The sequence below is a fragment of the Heloderma suspectum genome, chromosome 1 (assembly GCF_057233095.1).
Source record: "Heloderma suspectum isolate Gila_16-S chromosome 1, 16-S_ref, whole genome shotgun sequence".
NCBI lineage: Eukaryota > Metazoa > Chordata > Lepidosauria > Squamata > Helodermatidae > Heloderma > Heloderma suspectum.
In genome coordinates, this window is record NC_139458.1 from 34,305,289 (window position 1) to 34,326,094 (window position 20,806).

At 44.4% G+C, this 20,806-nt stretch overlaps 1 protein-coding gene across 8 annotated transcripts in view; it reads right to left on the minus strand.

Annotated features, from left to right (window-relative positions):
* GOLGA5 (golgin A5) overlaps positions 1–11,955 on the minus strand; it is a 37,702-nt gene extending 25,747 nt beyond the window's left edge. For 4 of the 8 annotated variants that reach the window (XR_014788567.1, XM_084840407.1, XM_084840373.1 and 1 more), the window contains exons 1-6: positions 11,740–11,955; positions 7,973–8,583; positions 6,299–6,517; positions 4,298–4,517; positions 2,177–2,300; positions 584–787 (exon numbers count right to left, since the gene is read on the minus strand). Coding sequence is in view for 7 of the 8 variants with exons in the window: in XM_084840407.1 (XP_084696533.1) it covers positions 584–787; positions 2,177–2,300; positions 4,298–4,517; positions 6,299–6,517; positions 7,973–8,537 (1,332 nt within the window). In the remaining variant the exon portion in view is untranslated. Of the gene's footprint in view, positions 1–583; positions 788–2,176; positions 2,301–4,297; positions 4,518–6,298; positions 6,518–7,972; positions 8,584–11,329 lie in introns of all 8 variants that reach the window. The other 4 variants (XM_084840425.1, XM_084840384.1, XM_084840415.1 and 1 more) reach the window with 3 other exon arrangements.
* Positions 11,956–20,806: the final 8,851 nt, after the last annotated feature.

Below are 20,806 nucleotides of genomic sequence, written 5' to 3' on the forward strand. Positions count from 1 at the left end.
GATAAGAGCTGGAGTCCAACACCACCTGGTGGTCCACAGATTTCCCCCACCCCTGGTCTAATACAAGTGAGGCCTACAACAAAATTTTGAGCCATGAAGCGCTCCCTGTTCAGGATTCCAGCACTCCATTTCCATCTGCCCACCCTGCAACAGTCAGTTAGCATTCCATGGACACTGAGTATGCTCACTTCTCTTTGGGGAGTTTTGGAGGGGGCGGGGTTCCCCAGACATCTCCCCACCTTCCCGTCCCCTCGTAAGACCAATGATATTTCCCTCTTGTCATAATCACATTTTTTCTGAGAAGGCCTGGATTACTTTGCATGGATTTACACTAAGCAACCTTTTTGTAAGTTACATTTCTATACTGCCCAATAGCAAAGTTCTCTCGGCAGCACTCAAAATTTAAAACCATAAAATACAACACCATAAAACATAATATAAAACCTAGTTTAAAACAGAATAAAACCAAAAGTAAAAAACAGAATAAAAGCCAGCAGCAGCATAAAGGTTTAAAAACACAACAACACACTGAAAAAACAAAACCAAAGGACTAAAACTCCTGGGGAAATGAAAAGGCCTTTACCTGGAGTATGCGCGTAGCTTTCTGTTTGTAGTCTACCAGCTCTTGCTTAGCAGACTCCAACGTGGCTTTGGCTCCTTTCACTTGCTGTTGCCATTCGTCTGCTCTCCGCTTCTCCTCCACGTACTTTCGCTCAGCTGAGGTCACTGCTTCAGCCAAGTTCTGACGCTCAACTTCTACTCTACTGAGGCGTGCTGCAAACTCATTCTGCAAGGAGAAAGTTTGTTGTTTGCTTTTATGTCAAACACTGTAACAGGTAGACAGTGCAATCCTAGATATGTCTACTCAAAAGTAAGTCCTGTTGAATTCAATGGGGCTTACTCCTATGTAAGTGTGTATAGGCTGGCAGCCTTAGAAAGGAAAACCGGTAGAGACATATTGCATGAGAAATACAAACAAAAACATATCCATATCAATGTCAAAAATCATTAAAACAAATCAGAATAAAAGAAAAAGGGTGCCAACAAGCCCAGTTCAAATCAAACTTAACACTTGTGCTGTTTGATCTCATTAATCCAGTAAAGGATAAAACAGTTCCAATCAGTGACAAAAGAACTGACAGCATGTATGCACAACATTAGTTTATTCATCTGTTTAAGTTAACCTACCAGGTATTCGCTAAATTAGACAAAATAGCAGTGCTATATCCACGATCACAGCATTCCAGATTTTAATGGGGCCAGTCATGTAAGGAAGGAGTTTTGATAGATTTCCAGTTCTATGCTATAAGCATCCTTGCAGCCAATTAAAAAAAATTAAGGCTGTTCCCTGCATTACACAGTTCCTGCATGAAAGGCAGTACCACAGAGGAATTAAGGCAAAACCCACAAGCAGATCATAACTTGAGACAATCCGATAGGTGCAAAAGAGTGTTTGATGCGTTCGCATACACATGGCCTGCATGTGTACACTCTGCAATGCGATTTCCAGGGGCGTAGTTGATGCTGTTTGTCCAATCGGACAGACAGCCTGCACTCATGCAGCAGGGTGCACAACATCAGGGGCAGCAGAGGTGGTCCTTTATCCCCACTCTAGGGGGGTTGTAAGAACAGGGTTTTACCTATGCTATATCTCAGCTAGCAGATGTGAGGCACTCAAAACTGACTGAAACAGTTGACCCTCTCCCTGAAGGTCCTTACTTGGGGTACAGAAGAACCAGCAAGATTAAAGGCACTCTCTACACTCCGTAGGACATGGGTGGACAGAAGATAGAGTGGGATCTACTAGCAGATCTCTGGGTGATTTGCAGTAGATCAGCAAGACTCCCAATTGTTTAACTATAGCAAGACAAATGACTTTTTCCACCTGAAATTAGGCTGCTGAAATCCAGAACGCTCAGGGTAACCAAGGGAAGACGTCTGTGTGCAAGGACTGGGAGCTCAATTCAGTTTCGGTACTGAAAGCAAGTGCCTGGGCTCAGAGACATCCCATGCTTTAATGCTAAATGGATTATCTTTTGCACCTGGCTCTGGCTGGTGGATCTTGGGGATCTAGTAAAAAACAAACTACATGTAGCAAGCCTGCACACCCCTGCCGCAGCATGCAGTTCCCCAATCGGAGAAGGGAAGCAGCAATTCCCAAGTTGGCTGTTCTGACCTGCATTTGTTTGTAGCCTTCTTGCTCCCGTCTCAGTGTGGACTCCGCATCATGTAACCTCTCCTGAAGGGTCTGGAGGGCTTGACTGTGCAGGCTGTTCCCTTCGCTGTTATCCTGAATTATTCTGGACAGGCAGAGAGGAAAGGCTTACTGAAACAGGAGGGAGGTATATCATCTGCTTTCAAGATACAATCCATCTGATGGTTCAATGACCTCCTACGCACAACAACATATACCGCCTTTAACTTAACTTACTCCTTGTGTCTCATGCCGTCTAGATTGTAAGCCTGAGGGAATGGACTGTCTGGACTTCTAAGCTAGGAAAGCCACTCTGGGAGCATTTGGGGCTAAAGAGGAAAAATGCTTTAAAATAAACAAACAAACTCTGTTGCTGCCCAGGGTCTCTCATCATCCAACCACACCTTATTTGGTTATTGCTGTATTTAGGTTATTAGGTGGTAGGAAACTTATTATAAAATTTTAAAACTTATTCAGTATAAAGTGTGTGTGTGTGTGTGTGTGTTATTTTTATCTGTGTGTATGTATTTTATATATATACTATATTATATATTATAATTTTATATATATATATAAAATTATAATATATAATAGTGTCTGTGTGCACGCGCGCATGTGTGTTTGTGTGTGTGTGTGTGTGTGTGTGTATACGTATGTATGTATGTGTGTGTGTGTGTATATATATATGTGTGTGTATATCTATATCTATATCTATATCTGTGCATATACACACACGCACACAATAAAAAACAGGGGTGGGCAACTTTGGGAGGTCCAGGGGCCATTTCTGCCACTTCCACGGGATGCAGTCTGCCAGGTGACCCCCCCCAACCCTTTAAAAAACCTATTTTTTTATGAAACAAAAAGGCATCCAGGATACTGTGGAATGCCAAACAAGATCAACTCTAGCTTGTTAGCTTCTATGGAGCTCTAGAAGGGTCACATCTAGCTTGCAAACAAGCTAGATTTGATGTTTTGGGCACTCTGTAGCACTCCAGAAGGCTTTTTTTCCCATTTTAAAGGGGGGGGGGCACATATGGCGTGCATATTTCCCACCCCTGATGTAAAAAAGATACCATCTTTTTTTTCTCCCTCTCTCAATACTAAAACCCAGGGTCATCCAGTGAAGCTGACTGTTGGAAGTTATTCAGGATAGTGAAAAGGAAGGACTTCTTCAAACATAGCATCGTTAAACTGTGGAATTTGCTACCACAGGAGGTAGTGATGGCCAGCAACTTGGATGGCTTTAAGGAAAAGATTAAGCAAATTCATGGAGCATAAGGCTACCAATGGCCACTGGTCATGATGGCTGTATGCTACGTCCAGGATCAGAGGTAATATGCCTCTCAGTAACTAACAGTGAAGTCTGCTCAGTCTAGAGAATACAAACACAGATCCTCCCATGAGTTTTGTTTTCTGAATAGCAGTCCCCTGTGCTACAGTATGAGCTGCTTCTTGAATGCTCGAGGGATTTCAGAAACTGCTTGCAAGGCTGCACAAGGAGGCTGCTACTGAGAAAAACAACAGCTGCACCAACCTCACAAAGCCCCTTTGATACATGTAAGGAACCTGGGTTGCTGCATTCCAGGCTTTCAGACATTTCCTATGCTCCACCCAAAGGCAACTCGTCTGCACTCAAATGGAGATTAATCTGAGTGGCATAGGAGCCACTGATCTGGAATGGCTCCCCGCACCATGAAAGCCACAAATAAGATCTCCAAGGATCTAGTCAGGGTACGCTTCCATGGTTCAAAGCCAAGCCCCCATCAAGTGCCATGTTGGGCGGCTGCAGCAGACGGGGCTTCAAAATCATGCAAACTGCCCAAACCATGTGGGAGCAACCACAGGAGCAGTGGTTTCTACACCACTAGCATATCCTTTAAACTGGGCCTTCCTCACTGTGTAAGATGAACAAACTCCTGCACAAAAAGAGCACATTTCAGAATTAATGCTGGAGCTACCTGGCCATTGAAGATGAAGCTAAAAATCATATTATACAGAGATGCAAAAACAATCCTACAAGCAAAGAGGAGACATCAGAGACCACAAGCTGAAGGAGTTTGAATTCTCCAATCAGAAAATGGCAAGATGGATTGCACATACCGTGATTTTTCATTCTGCAGTGTTTCCAGCGCTTTATTCCGTGAACTCAGAAGTTGATCGGCTTCCTGTAACCTCACTTTCAGGACAGCCAACTGGGAATCCTTGGCGCCAGCAGCTTCGGTCAGATCGTCAACTCGAGCTTGAAGCTCCCGAACAAGCCTGTCGTTGTTTGAATTATCAACATTCCACTTTTCGACCCTCGCTCGGGCACTGTTTAACTCTGCAGACGTTTAGGTCAGCAAACGTTAGCATGATTGACAAGGCAGTTGGCATATTTATTTATAGGCTGGATTTCTTATGGAAGCAGCACAGTTCTGTCACTGATAAGGAATTAAGACACAAAACTAACTAAATCAGCGGGGGTTTGGCCACGTTGGCCCAACGCAGAAATAATGGTCTCAATTTGCTAACCATGGTTAGGAGATTGGGCACCATGCTGTGGGCTTCTCTCAGGGGTGCTGAACCACTTTCACCTGGAGGACCAAATTCCATTGGGGAGAAGCTCTTACGGGCCACATTCCAGAGGTGGGCTGGGCCAAAGCCAAAGGGGTTTGGACCAAAAATACCAGCATATTTTAGCTTAAAACTCTTGCTACAAATACTATGCCTTAGAAGAGCCTTTTCAACCTTTTAGAGCAGGTGAAAAACTATGCAAAAGCCAGGAAACCAACAAATGATCAGTGGTTGGGAGAAAGGCAGTGTGGCTGGGGAAGTGGGCATGGCCCTCTGGGGAACCCCAAAGGGCCAGATTGGGTCCCCAGGCCTGAGGTTCTGCACCCCTGGTTTATATCCTCCCTTCTTTCTGTCACTTGCATGAATTCTCCCCTCCCTTCTGCAGTTTACTTTGACTGTTGTGTTCGTATAAGCACTAACCATGGTAAATACTAACCAGATCCCCACCTGATCAGGGTTTGCAAGGACACTTCAAACCCCGGATTCACACCCTGGTTGCGAAGGCCATCACGGCATTATGAGCGGTTTGTGCCAAGGAAGCCATAGCACTATACTGCAGTCAAAGCAAACCATGCGAAGGGGTGAATTCATGTGGGAGAGGGAAGGAGGGAGTGCATAAGCCCACAGTATGCAACATATCTCCTAACTCTGCTTAAAATTTCGGAAAGATTACATTTGCACTACCCCATAGGTCCATCAAAGAATATGCGTGCTTTACATGCATAAAGTCCCCAGTTCAGTCTCTGGCATCTCAGGTTAAAGAACTTCAGTCAGGACTGGGCTAGATCAGGGGTGAACAGAAGCTAGACCAGGATCTACTGGAATATCACTGAATGATTTATTATTATTTAAATTTCTTAGATGCCTTTCTCAACAACAACAACAAAGACTCAATCAAGGTAACTTACAACAAACTCAAGACATTGAAAAATGTAAAACAGTTTAAAACAACTAAAAATTATTATCCATAAAATAGCATCACTCTATAAAACAACTTAAACATCAGTGACAACTATCAACAATTCAACTGATGCATTAAGAAGCTGGGGAGAGCATTCCACAATCAGGCCGAAAAGGTCCTCTCTCTTGTTGTCATCCTTCAAACCTCTCTCAGAGGAGGCACTCAGAAGCGGGCCTCACATGTTGATTTACAGTACATCACTGGATGACCTGCACACATTTGACTATGAATAGCAAAACAAAAGGCTCCCCCCCAACCCCCCCCCCAACAAAAACAGACTGTTAGAATCCCTGATCCATAGCAATCCACATGGACTTGCATGGACAGGTTAACCCTGCGTGTGGCACAAGGAAGAACACCAAATAACTTGCTCTGGTCCCTGAGCCTTCATTTTTGCATCTGTCTCTGCCCCACCAGCCACTATTTTGAATTTGACTCCAGTTGGTGGACCCTGGGGTTTCAGAAAAAAAAAGGAGATCCCATGATCCTGAACCCTGAGCAACACCTGGGTGAGGCAGACTTCAAGGCCCAACTCAATAGAAGGCAGCATTAACATGATAGTTCAGCATTTTCAAATCTCCCTCTACCTGTTTGGGTTTCTTTGGCTCGCTGAATTACTGATGCCATTTCTTGATTTAAAGATTGCACTTCATTCCGGAGAAGCTGGTTCTCGAGGCGAAGATTGGATAACTCGTGCGATTTGCTGTCAGTAGGTGTGAGGCTACGATTTGCTTCTATACCCTGCGATGAATCTTTTTTAACATCCACATCAGTTTCTAGTCCAGAACTGGAACTATCAGGAGTCTCTGTACAAAGAGATCCACATGTAATAAAGCACATTTCTTTGCTGGCCCACTTTCTATGATGTCTACTCAATGAGATCCAATGCCTACTCAAAAGCAAGCCCTACTAAGTTCAACGAAAATTACTCCCAGGTAAGTATGGGATTAGAGCCTAACATACAATTCTCTGCTGTAGCAATCAGGGATACTAGATGTCAGTTTTGTAAAATGTATAAATGACTACATTACTACTACTACTACTACAACAAAATAATAAAAATAAAACCAAGATAGTCATGCTGGTCCATGAGGGGAAAAAAAATCCTAAATCCACAGTTGGGATTTAAATCCATCTTTATAAGGACCAACCAAAATTCCTCAAAAATGTGCAAGTTTTTGAGTTCCTGGGTTATCAGATTCTAGAGAACTTGACAGTTTGCACATTTTTGTGGAATTTTGATTTTGTGGAATTTTGATTTGACCTTTCTAACTAAAGGTATTGCCCAACTCTGGACAGCAACAACAGAAAAGATACCCCTTACTCCACAGCTCTGCTGGATCCACATCACTACCATAAACAAACATAATAGCTTTGACATTGTTAACAGCAGAAATGGTGTACATCCACAGCCTATGACCCACAAAGACAAATGAAGTCCACCAGAGGCTGGAGAAATCTGGTTCTGCCATTTGTCTGCAAAAACACGTAGGTAGGTAGGTGTGTGTGCACACATGTGGTATTTGGAAGGCTATAATGCACAGCTAGTGGCTGTATTGTGGTCTCGGCGGGCCACAAGTTTTATAGGCCTGCTGTAGACTGACCATTACTGTATGCGACAAAACTGAACCCCCCCAAATTTTGCAGCCTGAGGAGCTGTTTAGGATGTGCTCACATGAGTACCTTTCCATCTGCTTTCAACTGGCTGGTGCTTCCCACCATGTGTAAAATAAGATAGAATTAAAACTTCCATCATTGTTGTCCAATACATCTCGAAGGCACCAGGTTGTGGATGGCCAAGTTGGGGAGGGGGGGTGTCTTTGATGAGATCCACAACCATGCCCCCCTAGTCTTCTAAAAATGGTAGTTAAGGGGGCTGTCTCAAAAGGTCAGGGGGCAGCCCCCCCACCTCCCTTGTAAATTTGATCATCATCACTTTACAAACGAGGGGCCTGGTATGAAATGACAATCCAACTCTTCAGGCCATCAAGTCCAGTAGGGGGTTGGACTCGATGGCCTTGTAGGCCCCTTCCAACCCCACTATTCTATGATTCCATGATCTACAGCAATCCATCCAGGTCCTGGTATTAGAACTCCAGAAGCACCCCAAATTGTGCACTCATATATTTAGAGAACACTGCTTTAGAGAACACAATCAGAATGGGCAAACACAATGGTAAGGCTAGGATTCCCTCACCACTAACACCATGTTAAAATATCCTTTAAAACATTCCTTAACATCTGTAGTTATGCTTAGCTACCATTGCCTGGCCTCTGAACGGAAGCGTCTTCCCCAGTTTTGACGCTCTGCGAACTCGCCGACACGGAGCTCACGCTTGAAGTCCGAGAGTGGTTTTGAGCAGTGGCTGTTCTGCTTTTCTCTCGTTTAAGGTCCTTTTTCCCATTTGGTTCCTTTTCAGAGCTATTGAGAAAGTTAAACAGGAGTTCGTCATTGGGTTCAGACTTTTTCCTCCTCACAAACTGGGAAGACGGTCTGGGCACAGAAACCGCTTCCGTCAGCAGGGGCGCTTCCACGGATGTCCGGGACGAAGCTTTCACGTTGGCGGTTCCAGCCAGGATAGTTGCTTTCGGATGTCTAATGTTATCTGCTGCCGAAGAGATAAAGCTCGCTTTAGAGGATGCCTGGTACTGCTGCTCTTGGGTCTGTTGGTGCAGTCTGGGGTATTCACTGGCGTCCTCCAAGTGGCTATCGCTGTAGGTTACGTTGCCTGCATTCTCTTTCTTGCTTAAAGCCGTCGCAGCGCCTTGATCTACTCTGTTAAGAAGGTCCTCTGCCTTTCCAGCCAGGTCAACAAGCCAAGACATAATGGAAGTCAAAGACGATATGCAATTTGATCATCCAAAGCTCACCCTAGGGGAGGAAAGATGCAAACAGTGGGGATTTTAGATCAAACAGACCCAGATCAAAATGACAAAAGACTAAGGGATTTGGCCAATATCTCCTTTATGTTACAGTTCAAGGTCAATTTTATACAGCTGTGCTGAGAAGGATGTCCCATCGCTCTCTAAATTAGAGGTGAAATCCAAGCATATCACCAAGGCACGTGTCACACAATGTTTCTTCTATTCTTTACAAATTCATTATCAGGGCAACGTGGTAGGTCACTGCCAATTCATGTTACACATTTATGGACAGCCTGTCCTTTTCATTCTGCAAATGTATTTATTTCTGTGCTACTAGAGGCAGCCCTATAGGAGATAAACCACCCAGAGAGCTTTGGCTATTGGGCGGTCCATAAATGTAATAAACTATAATAATAAGGGACAGTACTGAATCCATGGGTTTACACCCAGATCTGATGCAATCATGTCAAAAGCACTAAAGTCTGATTCAAGAAGAAAAAGGGGAGAGTTGGTGAGAAGTGTAGAAATTTGGATGTGCCTGGGAAGAAGACTGTAGAAAGGTAAGCCATGAGATGGTGAAGGGTTCCGCTCACCTTTTGCTCCCTAACCTGGAGCTCCTCCACTCCCCGCTTTCTCTGTGATTGTAGCAGATCTTGGTTTAAACACACGGATTGACTATGTGACATTACATTTGACCTGGATTTGGGACGCTCTTAAGGTCAGGCAAGTGGGGGACAGACAGACCTAAGCCAGAGGGCACAATCCACTGGGAAACTCTTCCATGCAAGCCCCACCGAAGTTAATTGGGGATTTGCAAGAACCAAGTTTGGACATACCAAACTTTTTATTTGCAGTAAATCTGAGTTGTGTGCTGTATTCAGGTCAGTTCAACTGCTAAACAGGTTTCCCCAAGGAAGAAGTGTACAAAATAGTACTGGTTAAGTATTTATATCTGACAGGTTCATATTCCTCATAGTTGGAAAATATGGCCAGGAATATGAATAAAGACCAGCCAAACTATCAAAAAGTATGTATACTTGAGCTAGGAATTATTCAGGGCCCATTTTTATAGTAACTCACAGAAGCAGTTTTGGTCTTCCTTCAGCACACACTTGCTTAGAAATTATGGTGGTGGTGATGATGATGTATTAACACTTAAAATGCAAAACAATTCTAAGTATTGTACAAATATTAAAACAGAAGACAATCCCTGCCTGCAAGCTCACAGTCTAATAGACACAATATAAAAGGAAAAATGCATGAGGAGGGACAAGGGAAGCAAGCAGGGTCAGGAAGTCAGAGCAGAGTAATCTTTCTAGCAGGGAGAGGAAAATACGCTCCCTGTAGCTGCTCCTTCTCTAGCTGGTGGATGGAGCCAGGCTAGCCTTGCCCTTGCCATGATGTTCTTCCTGGGAAGCAGGGGGTGTGGCAGGCCAGTGGCCCATCGCCCCCTGGATGATGGCAAAGCCCAGAATGTGCTTCCCTTCAGCTCGACAGCCCCAGGGCAAGTGGCAGTTGGGGCCGAGGGTTCTTTCTGGCAGGGAGGGGAGGAAGCAAACTCTCTGAAGATGCTCCTTCGCTGGCCAAGGGATGGGTCCAGGTTGGTCTCCCCCTTGCCTTGATGTTCTTCCTGGGAGGTAAATGTTTGAACCAAACACAGATGGGGCAATACCAAATCCCCAGATCACGGCAGCAGTTTTCCCAACCTTTGCATTGTGAAAACTTCTGCCAGCCATAGAAGTGATTGCTCCGTTCATGCTTTACAGTTGCCCCTGCAAATACATACCAGGGGATAGTTGCAACTGTGCATCAGGAGGAAAAACACACTTGACAAACTGACTCTTAGGCAACCATTTAAATAGCACAGCCACGGCATATTTAAAGGATAGCGCTCGACACCTGAATTTTAAAGAGTCACGCCCTTGGCAAACCTGTGCCTGCCATGTAGATTTAATCTGTGTGGGTGGCTTTTCTGGGGCACAGGAAGGACATGCAGTAAGAAGACGGAAAAAAGAACACAGAATTAACATATGGGCATGACTGGGGGTTGGCATATGAACCATAAATACTGACACATGCATTTGACATTTGCACAAGCTCCTGCCATCAGTAGGTCTACAGTACTTCACTTCTCCTATTCTCTTTGTTCACTTTTTAAAACAACCCTCCACATCAGATTCCCTTCAGTCCTCCTGTTCCAGACCTAATTTCTGCCTCATGCCCTCACTACACCCAGTCACTTCCACAACACCTCCACTACCTTCCTCTAAACTATCCCTACCTCCTATCATCCTCTCTCCACACGTCCTCCTCTATATAAAGACGTTGCATTTTCTCACTCCTAGTTAATTAACATTTCTACCACGGCAGTAGCATGCCACTGTATGGTTGCCACCATTTTTGTGTGGTTGGGCTTGTACGCTTTTCCCAGCTGCATGACAGCAAGAACTTCGACAGGCGAAGTTCTCTGCTACTGAATATAAGAACAGCCAAGATGGATCAGACAAAGGGTCCATCTCGTCCAGCATGGTGTTCCCACAATGACCACCCAGATACCTATGGGAAGCCCACAAGCAGGACATGAGGGCAATAGCACCCTCGCACTTATGTTCCCCAGCAACAGCTATTGAAAAGCCAGTGTGATGTAATGGTTAGAAGTTGGACTAGGACTCGGGAGATTCGGTTTCCAGTCACCACTCAGGCCATGAAGCTCACTGGGTGACTTTGGGCCAATCACTGGCTCTCAGCCTCACCTTCTTCACAGGGTTGTCGTGAGAATAAAATGAGAGGAGGAGGACCACATAAGTCGCCTTGGGTTCCTTGCAAGAGGGGAAAAGGCAGCATATAAATGCAATAATAATAATGCCTCAAAATAATGGAGGTAACACACAGCCGTCATGACGAGTAGCCACTGGGAGCCTTTATCCTCCATGAAATGCTGCTGCCATTCCATGCCAGGAAACTTCACCTGCTGGATCTCGACCTGTCTCACAGTTAGCAGAAGCTCTTGCCAGAAGGATGCTCCCCGGGCATCACAAGCCTGTGTGCTAGACGCTGCACAAAGCAGTCCTTCTCGTCAGGGGCCGCAGAAAGCACATTACGTTAGCATTCGATCCCTGTTCATACGCACACCCCCAGCCAAGTCTTTTAGGCCTCTGCTTACCCTCAGCCTCACTCCGGCCCGGCCCGGATTTCTGGAACCAGGAGCCCAAATCGGGCCCAAACCGACGAGGAGGAGGAGGAGGAGGAAGTCGGGGGGGGGGGGCGACAATTGCAGCAGCAGCTGCTGCTGCCAGGCCGCAGCCTAGACAGGGCTAACCGGATCCATCTTCCGGGAGACGTGGCCCCTAATGGGCGGGCACAAGGACCCAGCGGCACCAGCCTCCTTCCGTCTTTCCCCGTGCATGGCGCCGGCGCAGACAAGCCCTGTGCGGAAGTGACGAAAACACGCATACCCGAATCGCCGCGCCCCTTGCCGTAGAGGTGCCGTCGGAAGCGCATAGAGATAGGAAACGAGTGGAGATATCCATAGGTATATCAGTATCAGGAATCAACATAGGCTTTCTGCCTCCTTGGAAGTAGAAGAGGAAAAGCAGGTCGATTTTAGATCAGGATTCCCGGTGTAGCTCTTTTCCTCCGGTCCTGATTCCAATGCAAAGTGCGCAGGGTTATTGTCATCACTGATATATCAGACGATGAAGTGCTGCCGATCTGCGCCAATGAAGAATCAGGGCCAGCGGCGACTGAATGAATGGAGGCCTTTACTTGTCACCAGAAGCTTAAGCTGTGTGTGTATTTTCTGTCTCTGTATTCTGGAGTAACACGTGGTTTGATTTGGGCTCCTGATGTTATGCTGTTATAGCACAATCTTATATGTGTCTACTGCGAAGTCCCACTGAGTTCAATGGGGTTTACTCCCAGATAACGGGATATATGCTACAATCCTATAGTTCCTTAGATGGGAGTAAGCCCCATTAAAGAGGAAGGCAGAAGGAGCAATCTGCACATGTGTGCAACTATTTATGTGGGTGCAATCCCTGATCCAGCCTCACATGCAGCCCTTGGGACTGAAAGGGTTGTGCACCCCTGCTAGACACATTTACCTGGGAATAAGTCCTATTGAACTCAATGGGACATGCTTCCGACTCTGACTCAATTCATAGAATTGTGCTGCAACACAGCTATTGTTGTTGTTGTTGTTCTGTCATTCAGTCGTGTCCGACTCTTCGTGACCCCATGGACCATAGCACGCCAGGCCTTCCTGTCCTCCGCTCTCTCCCGGAGCGTGCTCAAGTCCATATTCATTGCATCGGTGATGCTATCAAGCCATCTCATCCTCTGCTGTCCCCTTCTCCTTTTGCCTTCAATCTTTCCCAGCATCAGGGTCTTTTCCAGAGAGTTTTCTCTTCGCATTAGGTGGCCAAAATATTTGAGCTTCACCTTCAGTATCTGTCCTTCCAATGAGCAGTCAGGGTTGCTATACCACTGGCATTTGTACCTCTCCCGTGTCATTCTTCTGCAGTCTGACCGCATCGTGATAAAGCGTGAAGTATTGCAGCGGAGATCTGTATTTGTGATGTTGCATTTCACCAATAAAGATCTAGGAGGTGACAATAATAAAGGCTTCTGGAGAGTTGTTGTAAGCCACTTAATCAGGAACTCTGGAGAGAAAGGAGCCCTTGTCTACAAACGACAGCCACAAAGGGAGGCACGAAACACCCCCGTCCGCCCTCTTTCTCCAAGAGCTTGTCATTTGCCGGAAGGGCATGAGAGGCGGGTCCCCTGGATTTATAAACAACCAACACAGCCCTTTGTTGCCAGAGCTTCTTTGTAGCAACAGGGAAACTGCCTCTGGCAGGGCTGGTCCAAGATATTTTGCTGCCTGAGATAAAGGACAAAATGGTGCCTGCATGCAGCAGTTAAATCTACCTCAACACACTGGCTTTGAGGCAGCATCCTCCACCATATCTGAGGGGAGCAGACGAGCTTAGGGGGTGCAGACCAGGCCACACGGCACACACTGCCTTCAACACCTCACTGCCATTCCTCTAATATCTGCCACCAGTGACAGATGCAGATATCTTACTCTGCTTAATAGTAGGGCCTTATCCACATCTTTTCTCTTTTTTTTGATCCATTTAGTTTTCATGGCAAGAATACTGGGGTGGGTTGCTGTTTCCTTCCCCAGGGATCGTATTATTCTGACCTCTCTGCCATGACTTTCCCGTCTTGGGTGTCCCTTCACGGTTTAGCTCATGACATAACTGAGCTGCTCAAGCTCCAGCACCACGACAAGGTAACGACTTTATACATGGACTTCACCAAATGGTCGACACCGAAATCAGATTGACTACATCCTTTGTAGCCAAAGGTGGCGGATATCTATGCAGTTGGTAAAAACAAGACTTGGAGCTGATTGTAGTTCAGGTCACAAACTTCTTATTGCACAATTTAGAATCAGACTAAAGAAAATAGGGAAGACCCACAGATCAGTTAGATATGAGCTCACTAATACTCCTAATGAATATGCAGTGGAGGTGAAGAATAGATTTAAGGGACTAGATTTAGTAGATAGGGTCCCGGAAGAACTATGGACAGAAGTTCGCAACATTGTTCAGGAGGTGGCAACAAAAAATGTCCCAAAGAAAAAGAAAACCAAGAAGGCAAGATGGCTGTCTGCTGAGACATTGGAAGCAGCCCAAGAAAGAAGGAAAGCAAAAGGCAACAGTGATAGGGGGAGATATGCCCAATTAAATGCAAAATTCCAGGGGTTAGCCAGAAGAGATAAGGAATTATTTTTAAACAACCAATGTGCGGAAGCAGAAGAAGATAATAGAATAGGAAGGACAAGAGACCTCTTCCAGAAAATTAGAAACATCGGAGGTAAATTCCAGGCAAAAATGGGTATGATCAAAAACAAAGATGGCAAGGACCTAACAGAAGCAGAAGAGAGCAAGAAAAGGTGGCAAGAATATACAGAAGATCTGTACAGGAGGGATAATATCGGGGATAGATTTGACGGTGTGGTCAGTGAGCTAGAGCCAGACATCCTGAAGAGTGAGGTGGAATGGGCCTTAAGAAGCATTGCTAATAACAAGGCAGCAGGAGATGACGGTATCCCAGCTGAACTGTTTAAAATCTTGCAAGATGATGCTGTCAAGGTGATGCATGCCATATGCCAGCAAATTTGGAAAACACAAGAATGGCCAACAGATTGGAAAATATCAATTTATATCCCCATACCAAAAAAGGGAAGCACCAAAGAATGTTCCAACTATCGAACAGTGGCACTTATTTCACATGCCAGTAAGGTAATGCTCAAGATCTTGCAAGGTAGACTCCAGCAATTCACGGAACGAGAATTGCCAGCTGTATAAGCTGGGTTTAGAAAAGGCAGAGGAACTAGAGACCAAATTGCCAATATCCACTGGATAATGGAGAAAGCCAGGGAGTTTCAGAAAAACATCTATTTCTGTTTTATTGACCATTCTAAAGCCATTGACTGTGTGGATCATAACAAATTATGGCAAGTTCTTGGTGGTATGGGGATACCAAGTCATCTCGTCTGCCTCCTGAAGAATCTGTATAACAACCAAGTAGCAACGTTAAGAATAGACCACGGAACAACGGACTGGTTTAAGATTGGGAAAGGAGTACGGCAAGGTTGTATACTCTCACCCTACCTATTCAACCTGTACGCAGAACACATCATGTGATGTGCTGGGCTTGATGAAGCCAAGGCTGGAGTTAAAATCGCTGGAAGAAACATTAACAATCTCAGATATGCAGATGATACCACTTTGATGGCTGAAAGCGAGGAGGAGCTGAGGAACGTCATGATGAAGGTGAAAGAAGAAAGTGCAAAAGCTGGGTTACAGTTCAACCTCAAAAAACCCAAGATTATGGCAACCAGCTTGATTGATAACTGGCAAATAGAGGGAGAAAATGTGGAGGCAGTGACAGACTTTGTCTTTCTAGGTGCAAAGACTACTGCAGACGCTGACTTCAGCCAGGAAATCAGAAGACGTTTACTTCTTGGGAGGACAGCAATGACAAATCTTGATAAATAGTGAAGAGCAGAGACATCACACTGACAACAAAAGTCCGCATAGTTAAAGCAATGGTATTCCCCGTAGTAACCTATGGCTGCGAGAGCTGGACCATAAGGACGGCTGAGCGAAGGAAGATAGATGCTTTTGAACTGTGGTGCTGGAGGAAAATTCTGAGAGTGCCTTGGACTGCCAGAAGATCAAACCAGTCCATACTCCAGGAAATAAAACCAGACTGCTCACTTGAGGGAATGATATTAAAGGCAAAACTGAAGTACTTTGGCCACATCATGAGAAAACAGGATACCCTGGAGAAGATGCTGATGCTAGGGAAAGTGGAAGGCAAAAGGAAGAGGGGCCGACCAAGGGCAAGATGGATGGATGATATTCTGGAGGTGACAAACTCGACCTTGGGGGAGCTGGGGGTGGCGACGGCCGACAGGAAGCTCTGGCGTGGGCTGGTCCGTGAAGTCACGAGGAGTCGGAAGCGACTGACCAAATAAACAACAATCCACTTGTTATCTGAGTAATCTATCTGATGATCTATCAGACAGCAGTGCAAAATTGTGAGTGACATTACTAGATCAAGCAACAACAACAAAGAGTCTTATGGCACCTCAAAAACTAACAAATATATTACAGCATCAGCTTTTGTGGGCACTTTTGATGAAAGCTTATGCCACAATAATTGTGTTAGGCCGTTTCTACATGAGGCATTTATCATGCACTCTTGACTGATCACTCACAGAAGTTTGCCGGAGCTTTTCACGATGTCGGCAACCTCGGATGCCTTTCCCGTAGTTTTAAAGTGGGAATCCGCTATCTTATAACTCACTGAAAATGCAGCAATAAATCTAAATTGTGCAATATAGCAGCGCCAACTGCTGGCTGCATAAATGAAACATATGGGAAGGAACTGGCAAAAACAACGTGTTGGGGAAGTGTGTGTATTGTGCCAATCACAAACCCACAAAGACTGTGGAAGACGAAGCCCCAGTAAGGCTGCGTGATTGTTGCCTAATGTAGATAAGCCCTTAGTGCCACAAAATTCTTGGTTGTTTTTGCTGCAAGAGATTAACACGGCTACCCCTCTGGAAATTTTTTCTAGATCAGTGTTTTGCCCCAGCCAGTAAAATCCCCACATTAGGTACAAATTTAGTAAACAACATCAGGAACACAGAAAGGAAACAAGTGTTGCTGGACATTAGTTTGAGCTAAGATTCACGAGACGTTAGCTTCAGAATCTTCAGTACAAGTATCAAGAACACTATAAGCATATGCAAGGTACAAGGAGTTGTAGGACTTTTTTTCTGTCCAAACATGCATAGGATTGTGCCCTTGAAGAGTAAATGAATATGACATAATGACAGCCAGAAAAGACCCTTGTACCAAGTGTAATTACAGGGGCTCGGATGATGTAAGAGTAGGTATGTGGCACCTATTTTCATCCACAGATCTTTGGAGAGTGTGATATACTCTGGCCCTAACTCTTTTCATTTAGTCCTTTGAACCTTAATAATAACTGGGATATTATTTTCAGTAGAAAATCTTTCCTAGATCATATCCAGATGTTATCAAACATTTTGAGAATTAAAGAATAATAGTGTTATTTTACATTATTGAATTCATTTAATTAATATAAATATAAGAAATTTTGACAGGGCTGGCCCTGCCATTAGAAAGAGTGAGGTGGCTGCCTCAGGTGGCAAATGCTGGGAGGTGGCAGTTAAGTGTTGGGAGAGAGAGCTGGGTGCCACACAGCCTGCCTTGTGACCCCTTAGCTAGCCTGCTGCTTTCAGGTGCAGTGGAGGATGCTATCCCATTGCCAGTATTGAAGGAAGATTCAATCGCCAGCCCAGTCAGCTTTTGTACATGAAATGGGAGGGGCACCATCTTGCTCTTTGACTCAACCTGCACAATGTCTTGGTCCAGCCCTAAATTTCCATATTACAATATCTATTATTAAAACATATGAACTTAAAGGCTCATAAAATACATGTTGTGTACACAAGAAGAGGCTTAGGGGAAAACGGGGCAGCCTCCAACCGGGCTGCAACACTCCCACTGATTGTGTTGCGCCAGCGGGAGTGACCAGTTGCGCAACACAGAATTAGTGGTTCTAAAAGTAACCCTGGAAATGAGTGGAAACGCTTGTTTCTGGATTGGGACAAGTCAGTGGAGTGCCTCTGCTGACCTGCCCCCTTTGGGAACCAGGCATTTCCACTTGTTTTGGATTGTTTTTAGATTCCCCCTCCCTATGTTTCTAATAAAAATAAGAAATGGATCAAAAAAAATTTCCTTTACTAATTCTGATTAGTACAAAACAAAACTGAATCCACCTAAAATGCTTTTTGGTGTATTCTTTGTTTGAAGTGCATTGATCAGCTGTAGATAGTTAAATGGCAGCCAAAGGCTTCCTAAATACTAGAACTAGAGTCTGAATACACTCAGCTAAAGCCAGATCTGTAACACTCTTCAATTTATGATCTAACCCAAAAAATTACTTTAAGGGCGCAATTCTATTGGGAGAGTCAGCCGCCTCTGAACTCGGAGGCAGCTGACTATCCAGTGCAGGGCAGGTGGAGTGTGGAAGAGATCCTCTCCTCCATGCTCCAGTCACCCTTCATCTTTGACTAGACAGCTGATTTTGGCTGTCTAGCTGGGGATGTTGGAGCATGGGGGGAGGCCAGACGGGTCATAGGAAGCGTCATAACAACATTTCCGTGGTCTCCTCCCCTCCCTGCCCCCACAACAGCCCCTTTTCTCCCGCTCCACACTGGGGTTACAAGTGCAGAGACAGGGAAGAACCATGCCGCCTAAAAGGCAGTGGGGGAGGGGGGGGGACCAGGGTTTCTGGGAACTGAGCTCGGAGCCCTGGCTCCAAGCTCGGTTCCCAGAAACCAAAAAACCCTGTGGTCATCTAGACACTGTCTAGTGGCCATAGGCTTGCTCTCTAAATGAGTCTGTAAAATGAGCCTAAATCACCTTCTCCTGAGAACCTCCCAGTTTACACATTACACCATAAAAAGCTGTTATATCTATCTAACTTACATCTATTTTTCATAAATGTAATTGAAGGAGAATAATTAAAATTGGCTCTACTATTAAGTGGGGTGAGGCAAATTAGGCAGCTTATCCAGGATATTACGAAAGGGCTGCAGATTGTTGGTTATTTGATTTACTATTGCTGTATTTTTATGCCCAGAGAGAAGTGCTTGTGGGATTTTCTGCCAGGATAATTTGGTCAGCCTTGGGTACTATGCATCTTGACTTTGGGAATTAGAGGAGGTATTATTTGCTGTTTCACTTCAGGCAGCAACATGGCAGGCTCAGAGACTTTTAACAATGAGGCTTAATTCTGAGTGGACATGTATCGGATTGCATTGTAAAGCTGGCAAAATATGATGTGCCTTCTCTCAAATGTTCAAATTTGACTAGTTTGGATATTTCAAACATAATTTAAACTGTGTAATACATTTTATACTTTTCAACCTTCTCAATGGGTTGTTTGCCTGATTAGGAGGAAATATTGATCTGTGCAGTCAGAGTGGATACATTTAAACTGAATTAGGTTCATGTGCCTGGTTAATTTGGAAGCTTAGATAATAAATTGGGAGATATTTTACCTCAACCTATTTTGTCTTCAATTTTTTTTAAAAAAGGAGAATATATATTTAATGTTGTTGTTGGTCAGTCGTTCAGTCGTGTCCGACTCTTCGTGACCCCATAGACCATAACACGCCAGGCCTTCCTGTCCTGCGCTCTCTCCCGGAGCGTGCTCAAGTTCATATTCATTGCATCAGTGATACTATCTAGCCATCTCATCCTCTGCCGTCCCCTTCTCCTTTTGCCTTCAGTCTTTCCCAGCATCAGGGTCTTTTCCAGAGAGTTTTCTCTTCGCATTAGGTGGCCAAAATATTTGAGCTTCAGCTTCAGTATCTGTCCTTCCAATGAGCACTCAGGGTTGATTTCCTTTAGGGTTGACTGATTTGACCTCCTTGCAGTCCAGGGGACTCGTAAGAGTATAGCCTATATAGCTATCATTCAAATGATAATGCTGAATTGGGAGAGGATTAGTTAAGGAGGGATGAAATATATATTTTTAAAAAATCAAAATCAAAATTCTTATACTTTCCAAACTAAAATTTCAGTCTCAAGCCTAATTAAAATTTCAGTTTTTATCCAGCAGGGAGCACTGTTTGACATTCAGTTTTCTGATGTATCCAATGGAGCTATGCTGGTCAGTGGCAAATACGCAACAAAAGGAAAAATATTTTCATGGGATGTGGGAGCAGCTTTTATTTCAGAAAACATTCCAAGGATGGTGGTTAGGCTTTGATGCTTTAAAGCCTTTAATCAACTTACAATTCTAAATTTGTAGAGCATTTCTCCTTCCTGGACACTTTCTGCAGAATGAATGTAACAGAAGAGAAAGGAATCCATAGAACCATAGAATCATAGGGTTGGAAGGGGCCTAGAACCAGGGGGATTCCTTATGCTGTAAGGAGATAAGGGTTACCATCTTTTTCTGGAAGGGCTCCTGTGCCTTTCACAGCTGCATGACAGGGGAAAAAAAATCAATAAGTTAAGATAGCTAACTATTTAGCTGGCAAGTAATGCATAACCCAGTAATAACATGACAATATGTTAACATATAACATAAATAAATAACATATAAATAACATGACAATAATAACATTCAGTGATAACATGACAAGAAGAACAACAAATGAAGTCTCCTTTCTTTAATTCAGTGCAGCGTGGATGGGATTCCGAAAAACACAAACTCATATGACCCTGCACGTTTTTCTTCTTAGAACATGTTTCTTTCCCGTAGTTCAAATCTGTGTTCATATTTCCCTGCACCAAAGGAAATGCCTCTCTCTGGCATCAAATTCAATAGGCATGTAGACTGCACCATATCAAAAGATCTCTATTTTTTCTGCTAGCCAATTTTGATTTTGTGTTTTATGAGAAAATATGGAGAAACTTTGTCCATTTTTTGGTAACAAAGTTTCCAAAATATGAACAACCTATAAAAATTAGGAACACTTGGCAACTCTTTCAATGGGGCTTAAGATGCAATCCTACGCATGTTTAGTCAGAACAAAAGTCCTACAAGTCCCAGTTTTCCCCAGCCAGTTGTGTTGGCTGGGGAATGCTGGGACTTGTAGGACTTTT